General features: G+C 57.7%; 1 protein-coding gene across 1 annotated transcript; it reads right to left on the bottom strand.

Annotated features, from left to right (window-relative positions):
• Positions 1-2,332: 2,332 nt before the first annotated feature.
• On the bottom strand, positions 2,333-12,621 carry LOC311429582 (mitochondrial import receptor subunit TOM40 homolog; the record flags this gene model as incomplete). The annotated part of the gene is given in 7 exon segments (XM_084540673.1): positions 2,333-2,370; positions 4,211-4,316; positions 4,418-4,519; positions 5,711-5,803; positions 10,180-10,247; positions 12,389-12,561; positions 12,563-12,621. Coding segments are annotated over 7 exon segments (627 nt in total). The 3' UTR covers positions 2,333-2,344.
• Between the last annotated feature and the right edge of the window lie 570 nt (positions 12,622-13,191).

Here is a 13,191-nt window from a genome sequence, read left to right as displayed (position 1 = left end):
AAAGGGAGTGGGCTACCAAAATCCCTGGGGGGGCCACCGGGTCACGGGGTCACTTATGGGGTCAGGGGGGCACTTATAGGGTCAGGGGGGCACTTATAGGGTCAGGGGGTCATGGGGGGTCATATAGGGTCATGTGGGGTCACGTGGGGTCACGGGGGCAAGCGGTAAAGGGAGTGGGCTACCAAAATCCCTGGGGGGGCCACCAAGTTTACGGGGTCATTATGGGGTCAGGGGGTCACTTATAGGGTCAGGGGGGCACTTATAGGGTCACGGGGTCATATGGGGTCATTTGGGGTCATGTGGGGTCACGGGGGCAAGTGGTAAAGGGAGTGGGCTACCAAAATCCCTGGGGGGGCCACCAAGTTTACGGGGTCATTATGGGGTCAGGGGGTCACTTATAGGGTCAGGGGGGCACTTATAGGGTCACGGGGTCATATGGGGTCATTTGGGGTCATGTGGGGTCACGGGGGCAAGTGGTAAAGGGAGTGGGCTACCAAAATCCCTGGGGGGGCCACCAAGTTTACAGGGTCATTATGGGGTCATTGGGGTCACTTATAGGGTCAGAGGGGCACTTATAGGGTCACAGGGTCACGTGGGGTCATATAGGGTCATGTGGGGTCACGGGGGCAAGCGGTAAAGGGAGTGGGCTACCAAAATCCCTGGGGGGGCCACAAAGTTATGGGGTCGTTATGGGGTCACTTATAGGGTCACGGGGTCATTTGGGGTCATGTGGGGTCATTGGGGTCATGTGGGGTCACGGGGGCAAGCGGTAAAGGGAGTGGGCTACCAAAATCCCTGGGGGGGCCACCAAGTTTACGGGGTCATTATGGGGTCAGGGGGTCACTTATAGGGTCAGGGGGGCACTTATAGGGTCACGGGGTCATATGGGGTCATTTGGGGTCATGTGGGGTCACGGGGGCAAGTGGTAAAGGGAGTGGGCTACCAAAATCCCTGGGGGGGCCACCAAGGTTATGGGGTCACTTATAGGGTCACGGGGTCACTTATAGGGTCATGGGGTCATATGGGGTCATGTGGGGTCATTTGGGGTCACGTGGGGTCACGGGGTCACGCGCTAAAGGGAGTGGGCTACCAAAATCCCTGGGGGGGCCACCAAGGTTATGGGGTCACTTATGGGGTCACGGGGGGCACTTATAGGGTCACGGGGTCACGTGGGGTCATATAGGGTCATTTGGGGTCACGTGGGGTCACGGGGTCACGGTCCAAAGGGAGTGGGCTACCAAAATCCCTGGGGGGGCCACCAAGTTATGGGGTCACTTATGGGGTCAGGGGGGCACTTATGGGGTCACGGGGTCACTTATAGGGTCATGGGGTCATGGGGGGTCATATAGGGTCATTTGGGGTCACGTGGGGTCACGGGGGCAAGCGCTAAAGGGAGTGGGCTACCAAAACCCCTGGGGGGGCCACCAAGTTTACAGGGTCATTATGGGGTCATTGGGGTCACTTATAGGGTCAGAGGGGCACTTATAGGGTCACAGGGTCACGTGGGGTCATATAGGGTCATGTGGGGTCACGGGGGCAAGCGGTAAAGGGAGTGGGCTACCAAAATCCCTGGGGGGGCCACAAAGTTATGGGGTCGTTATGGGGTCACTTATAGGGTCACGGGGTCATTTGGGGTCATGTGGGGTCATATAGGGTCATGTGGGGTCATTGGGGTCATGTGGGGTCACGGGGGCAAGCGGTAAAGGGAGTGGGCTACCAAAATCCCTGGGGGGGCCACCAAGGTTATGGGGTCACTTATGGGGTCAGGGGGTCACTTATAGGGTCAGGGGGTCACTTATAGGGTCAGGGGGTCACGTGGGGTCATTTGGGGTCATTTGGGGTCATTGGGGTCACGTGGGGTCACGGGGGCAAGCGCTAAAGGGAGTGGGCTACCAAAATCCCTGGGGGGGCCACCAAGGTTATGGGGTCACTTATGGGGTCACGGGGTCACTTATAGGGTCAGGGGGTCATGTGGGGTCATGTGGGGTCATTTGGGGTCATTTGGGGTCACGGGGTCACCCTCTAAAGGGAGTGGGCTACCAAAATCCCTGGGGGGGCCACCAGGTTATGGGGTCGTTATGGGGTCAGGGGGGCACTTATAGGGTCAGGGGGGCACTTATAGGGTCAGGGGGTCATATAGGGTCATTTGGGGTCATGTGGGGTCATTTGGGGTCATGTGGGGTCACGGGGGCAAGTGGTAAAGGGAGTGGGCTACCAAAATCCCTGGGGGGGCCACCAAGGTTATGGGGTCACTTATAGGGTCACGGGGTCACTTATAGGGTCATGGGGTCATATGGGGTCATGTGGGGTCATTTGGGGTCACGTGGGGTCACGGGGTCACGCGCTAAAGGGAGTGGGCTACCAAAATCCCTGGGGGGGCCACCAAGGTTATGGGGTCACTTATGGGGTCACGGGGTCACTTATAGGGTCACGGGGTCACGTGGGGTCATATAGGGTCATTTGGGGTCACGTGGGGTCACGGGGTCACGGTCCAAAGGGAGTGGGCTACCAAAATCCCTGGGGGGGCCACCAAGTTATGGGGTCACTTATGGGGTCAGGGGGGCACTTATGGGGTCACGGGGTCACTTATAGGGTCATGGGGTCATGGGGGGTCATATAGGGTCATTTGGGGTCACGTGGGGTCACGGGGGCAAGCGCTAAAGGGAGTGGGCTACCAAAACCCCTGGGGGGGCCACCAAGTTTACAGGGTCATTATGGGGTCATTGGGGTCACTTATAGGGTCAGAGGGGCACTTATAGGGTCACAGGGTCACGTGGGGTCATATAGGGTCATGTGGGGTCACGGGGGCAAGCGGTAAAGGGAGTGGGCTACCAAAATCCCTGGGGGGGCCACAAAGTTATGGGGTCGTTATGGGGTCACTTATAGGGTCACGGGGTCATTTGGGGTCATGTGGGGTCATATAGGGTCATGTGGGGTCATTGGGGTCATGTGGGGTCACGGGGGCAAGCGGTAAAGGGAGTGGGCTACCAAAATCCCTGGGGGGGCCACCAAGTTTACGGGGTCATTATGGGGTCAGGGGGTCACTTATAGGGTCAGGGGGGCACTTATAGGGTCACGGGGTCATATGGGGTCATTTGGGGTCATGTGGGGTCACGGGGGCAAGTGGTAAAGGGAGTGGGCTACCAAAATCCCTGGGGGGGCCACCAAGTTTACAGGGTCATTATGGGGTCATTGGGGTCACTTATAGGGTCAGAGGGGCACTTATAGGGTCACAGGGTCACGTGGGGTCATATAGGGTCATGTGGGGTCACGGGGGCAAGCGGTAAAGGGAGTGGGCTACCAAAATCCCTGGGGGGGCCACAAAGTTATGGGGTCGTTATGGGGTCACTTATAGGGTCACGGGGTCATTTGGGGTCATGTGGGGTCATATAGGGTCATGTGGGGTCATTGGGGTCATGTGGGGTCACGGGGGCAAGCGGTAAAGGGAGTGGGCTACCAAAATCCCTGGGGGGGCCACCAAGTTATGGGGTCACTTATGGGGTCAGGGGGGCACTTATAGGGTCAGGGGGGTCGCGGGGTCATGTGGGGTCACTTTTGGGGTCCCCCTTTTGGGGTCTCTCCTTTTAGGGTCACTTTTAGGGCCCCCCTTTTAGGGTCACTTTTTGGGGTCACCCCCTTTTAGGATCTCCCTTTTGGGGTCCCTCTTTTTGGGGTTTCCTTTTTGGGGTCTCTCCTTTTGGGGTCACATTTAGGGCCCCCCTTTTAGGATCTCTCCTTTTGGGATCTCTCCTTTTAGGGTCACTTTTTGGGATCTCCCTTTTAGGGTCCCCCTTTTGGGGTCCCCTTTTAGGATCTCTCCTTTTAGGGTCACTTTTAGGGCCCCCCTTTTAGGATCCCCCTTTTGGGGTCACCCCCTTTTAGGATCTCCCTTTTAGGATCTCCCTTTTGGGGTCATTTTTTGGGGTCCCCCTTTTAGGGTCCCCCTTTTAGGATCTCCCCTTTTAGGATCCCCCTTTTGGGGTCACCTTTTGGGGTCCCCTTTTAGGATCCCCTTTTTAGGATCTCCCCTTTTGGGGTCATTTTTTGGGGTCCCCCTTTTAGGGCCCCCCTTTTGGGATCTCCCTTTTGGGGTCACTTTTAGGGCCCCCCTTTTAGGATCTCTCCTTTTAGGGTCACTTTTTGGGATCTCCCTTTTGGGGTCCCCCTTTTGGGGTCCCCCCCTTTTAGGGTCCCCTTTTTGGGGTCTCACCTGAGCCCACCAGGATATCGGGGTTTCCCAGCGTGAGGGCGGCGGTGAAGTCGGCCCCGCGGTACTCCCCGTCCAGCTGCCAGTTGACGAACTTGGCCTGCTGCGTCTGCACCAAAATCCCCGGATTTCACCCCAAAACCGGCCTCCACCCCACAAACCGGGGGGCGACCCTATAAAAAGCTTTATAGGGCGGCCCTATAAGGGTACCTGGAAGGCCAGCTTGGAGCGCAGGCGCGGGGCCAACTGGTGCAGGACCTGGGCGTTGAGGCTGCCGCTGCTGTCCATGTCCCCCACCAGCACCGGGAAGGCCTGGAGGGGATTTGTAGGGTTTTTGTAGGGTTTTTGTAGGATTTTTATAGGATTTCAGGTTTTTGGGGGCATTTCAGGGTGTTTTGGGGGGAGTTTGGGGAGGATTTGGGGAGTTTTAGGGGAGACGATCGCTGCTGTCCACATCCCAAAACAGCAGAAGGAAGGCCTGTGGGGTTTTATAGGGTTTTTGTAGGGTTTTTGTAGGATTTTTATAGGATTTTGGATTTTTTATGGGGTTTTAGGGGGTTTTCAAGTGGAATTAGGGTGGATTTGGGGAGTTTTAGGGGAGACGATCGCTGCTGACCATGTCCCAAAACAGCAGTGGGAACGCTTGTAGGGTTTTTATGGGGTTTTATGGGATTTTTGTAGGATTTTTATAGGATTTCGGGGTTTTAGGGTCTTTTTAAAGGGAATTTGGGGGAGTTTAGAGTGGTTTTGGGGAGTTTTAGGGCAGACGATCGCTGCTGTCCACGTCCCAAAACAGCAGAAGGAAGGCCTGTGGGGTTTTATAGGGTCTTTGTAGGATTTTTGTAGGATTTTTATAGGATTTTGAGGTTTTGAAGAGGTTTTAGGGTTTTTTTGGGTGGAATTAGGGTGGATTCAGGGAGTTTTAGGGGAGACGATCGCTGCTGTCCACGTCCCAAAACAGCAGAAGGAAGGCCTGTGGGGTTTTATAGGGTTTTTGTAGGATTTTTGGAGGATTTTTATAGGATTTCGGGGTTTTTATGGGGTTTTGGGGGAATTTGGGGCAAGTTTGGGGTGATTTATAGGGTTTTTAGGGGAAAAAATTCAGGGGAAACAGCTGCTTCCATCCACGTCCCCCACCAGCACCGGGAACACCCTTGGGGTTTTTATAGGACTTTTATAGGGTTTTAGAATTTTTATGGGGTTTTAGAGTTTTTACGCCTTTTTTTAAAACCCCCCCAAACCCCCAAATCCTCCAATTACCCCCCAAAAACCCCAAATCATTCAGAAACCCCCAAACCTCCCCAAATCCCCCATTACCTCCCCAAACCCCAAATCCCCCCCAAACCCCAAATCCCCCAATTACCCCCCAAACCCCCCATTTCTTCCCCAAACCCCAAATCCCCCCAAAACCCTCCCAAAACCCCAATCCCCCCCATTCCTTCCCAAAACCCCAAACTCCCCAAAACGCCCCAAAGCCGCCCAAAAGGCCCCGATCCCACTGACCTCAGTGGGGCTCAGCTGCTGGGTGCCCACGTAGGTGGCCCCAAAGTGGTACCCGGACTCGCCCACGGTGCTCAGCGCCACCGTGTGGTTCACCTGCGGACCCAAAACCACACTTTTTAGCCCCAAAACGCGTTGTCAGGCCCAGAAACCCCACACTGGGCCCAAAACCCCGTGTTGGGCCCCATAAGTGCCATTTTTGGCCCCAAAATGCAGCGTTAGGCCTCCAAACCCCACAGTTTGGCACCCAAATCCTACAGTTTAGCCCCCAAAAAACCCATATGAGGCCCCAAAATCCCACAGTTTGGCCCCAAAACGTGGTGTTAGACCCTGAAACGCCACGTTGGGCCCCAAAATGTGCAGTTTGGCCCTAAAAATCCCATTTCAGGCCCCCAAAATCCCATATTAGACCCCAAAATGTGGCATTCAGCCCCAAAAATCCAATTTTGGGCCCCAAAACGCGTTGTCGGGCCCAGAAACCCCACACTGGGCCCAAAACCCCGCGTTGGGCCCCAAAAGTGCCATTTTTGGCCCCAAAATGCAGCATTAGGCCTCCAAACCCCACACTTTGGCACCCAAACCCTACAGTTTAGCCCCCAAAAATCCCATATTAGGCCCCAAAATCCCACAGTTTGGCCCCAAAACACAGCGTTAGGCCCTGAAACCCCACGTTAGGCCCCAAAATGTGCAGTTTGGCCATAAAAATCCCATTTTGGGCCCCCCAAATCCCATATTAGACCCCAAAATGTGGCATTTGGCCCTAAAAACTACATTTTAGGCCCCAAAACGCGTTGTCGGGCCCAGAAACCCGGCATTATGCCCAAAAGTGCCATTTTTGGCCCCAAAATGCAGCGTTAGGCCTCCAAACCCCCCAGTTTGGCACCCAAAAATCCCATATTAGGCCCCAAAAATCTGATTCTGGGCCCCAAAACCCCACATTGGGCCCCCAAAATCCCACTTTGGACCCCAAAATGTGGAGGTGGGCCCTAAAAACCCCAAGTTAGGCCTCAAAATGCGGCATTGGGCCCTAAAAACTCCATTTTAGGCCTCAAATTCGCACAGTTTGGCCCCAAAATGCAGTGTCGGGCCCCGAAACCCCGCACTGGGCCCAAAACCCAGCGTTGGGCCCCAAAAGTCCCATTTTTGGTCCCAAAACATGGAGTTGGGACCCAAAAATCCCGTTTTGGGCCCCAAAATCCCACAGTTTGGCCCCAAAACACGGCGTTAGGCCCTGAAACCCCACGTTAGGCCCCAAAATGTGCAGTTTGGCCATAAAAATCCCGTTTTGGGCCCCCCAAATCCCATATTAGACCCCAAAATGTGGCATTCAGCCCTAAAAACTACATTTTAGGCCCCAAAATGTGTTGTCGGGCCCAGAAACCCTGCACTAGGCCCAAAGCCCAGTGTTGGGCCCCCAAAAGTGCCATTTTTGGCCCCAAAATGCAGCGTTAGGCCTCCAAACCCCACAGTTTGGCACCCAAACCCTACAGTTTGACCCCCAAAAATCCCATATTAGGCCCCAAAATCCCACAGTTTGGCCCCAAAACGCGGTGTTAGGCCCTGAAACCCCACGTTGGGCCCCAAAATGTGCAGTTTGGCCCTAAAAATCCCATTTTGGGCCCCCCAAATCCCATATTAGACCCCAAAATGTGGCATTCAGCCCTAAAAACTACATTTTAGGCCCCAAAATGTGTTGTCGGGCCCAGAAACCCTGCACTAGGCCCAAAGCCCAGTGTTGGGCCCCAAAAGTGCCATTTTTGGCCCCAAAATGCAGCGTTAGGCCTCCAAACCCCACACTTTGGCACCCAAATCCTACAGTTTGACCCCCAAAAATCCCATATTAGGCCCCAAAATCCCACAGTTTGGCCCCAAAACATGGCGTTAGGCCCCGAAACCCCACGTTGGGCCCCAAAATGTGCAGTTTGGCCCTAAAAATCCCATTTTGGGCCCCCCAAAATCCCATATTAGACCCCAAAATGTGGCATTCGGCCCTAAAAACTACATTTTAGGCCCCAAAACGTGTTGTCAGGCCCAGAAACCCCGCACTAGGCCCAAAGCCCAGTGTTGGGCCCCAAAAGTGCCATTTTTGGCCCCAAAATGCAGCGTTAGGCCTCCAAACCCCACACTTTGGCACCCAAATCCTACAGTTTGACCCCCCAAAAAAACCATATGAGGCCCCAAAAATCCAATTTTGGGCCCCAAAATCCCACAGTTTGGCCCCAAAACGTGGTGTAAGGCCCTGAAACCCCACGTTGGGCCCCAAAATGTGCAGTTTGGCCATAAAAATCCCATTTTGGGCCCCCAAAATCCCATATTAGACCCAAAATGTGGCATTCAGCCCCAAAAATCCAATTTGGGGCCCCAAAACGCGTTGTCGGGCCCAGAAACCCCGCACTAGGCCCAAAGCCCAGCGTTGGGCCCCAAAAGTGCCATTTTTGGCCCCAAAATGCAGCGTTAGGCCTCCAAACCCCACAGTTTGGCACCCAAATCCTACAGTTTAGACCCCAAAACTCCCATATGAGGCCCCAAAAATGTGGCATTGGGCCCCAAAACCCCACAGTTTGGCCCCAAAATGCGGCGTTAGGCCCCGAAACCCCACGTTGGGCCCCAAAATGTGTAGTTTGGCCATAAAAATCCCGTTTTGGGCCCCCCAAATCCCATATTAGACCCCAAAATGTGGCATTCAGCCCCAAAAATCCAATTTTGGGCCCCAAAACGCGTTGTCGGGCCCAGAAACCCTGCACTAGGCCCAAAGCCCAGTGTTGGGCCCCAAAAGTGCCATTTTTGGCCCCAAAATGCAGCGTTAGGCCTCCAAACCCCACAGTTTGGCACCCAAACCCTACAGTTTGACCCCCAAAAATCCCATATTAGGCCCCAAAATCCCACAGTTTGGCCCCAAAACGCGGTGTTAGGCCCCGAAACCCCACATTGGGCCCCAAAATGTGCGGTTTGGCCATAAAAATCCCATTTTGGGCCCCCAAAATCCCATATTAGACCCCAAAATGTGGCATTCAGCCCCAAAAATCCAATTTTGGGCCCCAAAACGCGTTGTCGGGCCCAGAAACCCCGCACTAGGCCCAAAGCCCAGTGTTGGGCCCCAAAAGTGCCATTTTTGGCCCCAAAATGCAGCGTTAGGCCTCCAAACCCCACAGTTTGGCACCCAAACCCTACAGTTTAGCCCCCCAAAATCCCATAATAGGCCCCAAAATGTGGCATTGGGCCCCAAAAATCTGATTTTGGGCCCCAAAACCCCACATTGGGCCCCAAAAATCCCACTTTGGACCCCAAAATGTGGAGTTGGGCCCTAAAAATCCCAAGTTAGGCCTCAAAATGTGGCATCGGGCCCTAAAAACTCCATTTTAGGCCTCAAAATCCCACAGTTTGGCCCCAAAACCCCGCACTAGGCCTGAAACCCTGCACTGGGCCCCAAAAATCACATTTTTGGGCCCAAAACGCAGTATTAGGCCCTAAAACTCCAGTTTGGCCCAAAAAATGCCATTTTGGGTCCCCAAGATCCCGTATTAGCCCCCCAATTGCCCCCTAAGTCCCCCCAGCCCCCCAATTGCCCCCCAAGTGCCCCCCCTGCCCCATAAGTGCCCCCCAAGTCCCCCCCAGCCCCATAAGTGCCCCCCAAGTCCCCCCCCAGCCCCATAAGTGCCCCCCCAGTCCCCCAACTGCCCCCCAAGTGCCCCCCCAGCCCCATAAGTGCCCCCCCAGTCCCCCAATTGCCCCCTAAGTCCCCCCTAAATCCCCCCTGCCCCATAAGTGCCCCCCCACGTCCTCCCCCAGCCCCCCAACTGCCCCCCCAGCCCCATAAGTGCCCCCCAAGCCCCCCAGACCCCAAATTTCCCCCAATTCCCCCCCAAGTCCCCCCCTAAACCCCCCTCAGCCCCATAAGTGCCCCCCAAGTGCCCCCCCAGCCCCCCAAGTCCCCCCCCAGCCCCATAAGTGCCCCCCAAGTGCCCCCCCAGCCCCCCACGTCCTCCCCCAGCCCCCCAACTACCCCCCAAGTGCCCCCCCTGCCCCATAAGTACCCCCTAAATCCCTCCCAGCCCCATAAGTGCCCCCCAAGTGCCCCCCCTGCCCCATAAGTGCCCCCCAGTGTCCCCTAAGTCCCCCCCCAGCCCCCCAATTGCCCCCCAAGTGCCCCCTAAATCCCCCTCCAGCCCCTTAAGTCCCCCCCAAGACCCTCCCCCAGCCCCATAATGCCCCCCAAGTGCCCCCCCTACCCCATAAGTGCCCCCCCTGCCCCATAAGTGCCCCCCCCAGCCCCATAAGTGCCCCCCCGCCCCATAAGTGCCCCCCAAGTGCCCCCCCAGCCCCCCAACTGCCCCCTAAGTCCCTCCCCCAGCCCCATAAGTGCCCCCCAAGTGTCCCCCCTGCCCCATAAGTGCCCCCCCAGCCCCGTAAGTGTCCCCCAAGTGCCCCCCCTGCCCCATAAGTGCCCCCCCTGCCCCATAAGTGCCCCCCACCTGGAAGTGGTTGCTGAGCCCCTTGTTGAGGGTGAGTTTGACGCCCTCCATCTGCACCGGGAACAGCTCTGGGGGGGGGGGGACGGGAGAGATGTGGGGCGCCCCATACCGCTATGGGGCAGGACACGTCTATGGGGCGCCCCCCAAGCACTTATGGGGCAGGACAAATCTATGGGGTGCCCCCCAAGCACTTATGGGACACCCCACAACCACTTATGGGGCAGAACCCACTTATGGGGCGCCCCCACTACCACTTATGGGGCAGCACCCACTTATGGGGCACCTCCCCAACCGCTTATGGGGCAGCCCCCACTTATGGGGCGCCCCATAGCCACTTATGGGACACCCCCCAACTACTTATGGGGCAGAACCCATCTATGGGGTGCCCCCCAACCACTTATGGGGCACATCCCACTTATGGGGCGCCCCATAGCCACTTATGGGACACCCCCCAACTACTTATGGGGCAGAACCCATCTATGGGGTGCCCCCCAACCACTTATGGGGCACATCCCACTTATGGGGCGCCCCATAACCACATGGAACACCCTCCTATGGGGCAGAACCCACTTATGGGGCACCCCCCAACCACTTATGGGGCAGAACCTGTCTATGGGGTGCCCCCCAACCACTTATGGGGCACCCCACTTATGGGGCACCCCATAGCAACTTGTGGGGCACCCCCCAACCACTTATGGGGCAGAACCCACTTATGAGGCACCCCCCAACCACTTATGGGGCGCCCCACAATCACTTATGGGGCACCCCATAACCACCTGGGACACCTCGATATGGGGCAGGACAAATCTATGGGGCACCCCCCAACCACTTATGGGGCAGAACTCATCTATAGGATGCCCCCCAACCACTTATGGGGCAGCCCCCCAACCACTTGTGGGGCGCCCCCACTACCACTTATGGGGCAGCCCCCACTTATGGGGCACCTCCCCAACCGCTTATGGGGCAGACCCCACTTATGGGGCAGCCCCACAACCACTTATGGGGCACCCCCCAACCACCTATGGGGCAGCCCCCACTTATGGGGCGCCCCATAGCCACTTATGGGACACCCCCCAACTACTTATGGGGCAGAACCCATCTATGGGGTGCCCCCCAACCACTTATGGGGCACATCCCACTTATGGGGCGCCCCATAACCACATGGAACACCCTCCTATGGGGCAGAACCCACTTATGGGGCACCCCCCAACCACTTATGGGGCAGAACCTGTCTATGGGGTGCCCCCCAACCACTTATGGGGCACCCCACTTATGGGGCACCCCATAGCAACTTGTGGGGCACCCCCCAACCACTTATGGGGCAGAACCCATCTATGGGGCACCCCCCAACCACTTATGGGGCGCCCCACAATCACTTATGGGGCAGGACAAATCTATGGGGTGGCCCCCAACCACTTATGGGACACCCCACAACCACTTATGGGGCAGAACCCACTTATGAGGCACCCCCCAACCACTTATGGGGCGCCCCACAATCACTTATGGGTCACCCCATAACCACCTGGGACACCTCGGTATGGGGCAGGACAAATCTATGGGGCACCCCCCAACCACTTATGGGGCAGAACTCATCTATAGGATGCCCCCCAACCACTTATGGGGCAGCCCCCCAACCACTTGTGGGGCGCCCCCACTACCACTTATGGGGCAGCCCCCACTTATGGGGCACCTCCCCAACCGCTTATGGGGCAGAACCCACTTATGGGGCAGCCCCACAACCACTTATGGGGCACCCCCCCAACCACCTATGGGGCAGCCCCCACTTATGGGGCGCCCCATAGCCACTTATGGGACACCCCCCAACTACTTATGGGGCAGAACCCATCTATGGGGTGCCCCCCAACCACTTATGGGGCACATCCCACTTATGGGGCGCCCCATAACCACATGGAACACCCTCCTATGGGGCAGAACCCACTTATGGGGCACCCCCCAACCACTTATGGGGCAGAACCTGTCTATGGGGTGCCCCCCAACCACTTATGGGGCACCCCACTTATGGGGCACCCCATAGCAACTTGTGGGGCACCCCCCAACCACTTATGGGGCAGAATGAAGTTATGGGGCACCCCACTTATGGGGCAGACCCCACTTATGGGGCAGACCCCACTTATGGGGCACCCCCCGACCACTTATGGGGCAGCCCCCACTTATGGGGCAGCCCCCCAACCACTTATGGGGCACTCACCCTTGCAGCGCCGGTGGCACTCCTCAAAGGCCCCCGGGTTGGGGAGGGCCCCGGGGGGGGGGTCCTGGGGGGAGGGGGAGGGGGAGGAGGAGGAGGAGGGGGGGGGAGGGGCGCCGGGGGGGGTCCCCCCCACCCCTGGGGGGGTGGGGGGGGAAGCCGGGGGGGAGGGGCGGGAGCAGCCCCATGGAGGGGGGGGGAGGGGGGGGGGAGCCGGCGGCCACCACGTTGCCCATCGGGGGGGGGCTGTGGGGGGAAAAGACCCATAAGTGGGGGGCTGGACCCATAAGTTGACCCCCAAATAACCCCCCCAGCCCCATAAGTGCCCCCCCAGCCCCCCAAGTGACCCCCAGACCCATAAGTGGCCCCCCAAGTGCCCCCCAACCCCATAAGTGGCCCCCCAGCCCCATAAGTGACCCCCAGCCCCATAACTGGACCCATAAGTGCCCCCCCAGCCCCCCAAGTGACCCTCAGCCCCATAAGTGCCCCCCAGACCCATAAGTTGACCCCCAAGTAACCCCCCCAGCCCCATAAGTTCCCCCCCCAGCCCCCAAGTGACCCCCCCCCAGCCCTATAAGTGGACCCCAGCCCCACAAGTAGCTCCCCAAGTGACCCCCAGCCCCATAAGTGCCCCCCACGACCCCTCTCAGCCCCATAAGTAGCCCCCCGCCCCATAAGAGCCCCCCCCAGCCCCATTAAAGTCCCCCCAAGACCCCCCCTCACCCCAGGACTCTCCCCCCAGCCCCATAACCCCCCCCCCAAAGCCCCCCCGGCCCCACAACCCCCCCAAACCCCCCCATTTCCCC

This window comes from Aythya ferina (genome assembly GCF_964211825.1).
Source record: "Aythya ferina genome assembly, contig: HAP1_SCAFFOLD_1401, whole genome shotgun sequence".
Classification (NCBI taxonomy): Eukaryota; Metazoa; Chordata; class Aves; order Anseriformes; family Anatidae; genus Aythya; species Aythya ferina.
This window is presented reverse-complemented; position numbering and strand designations above follow the sequence as displayed.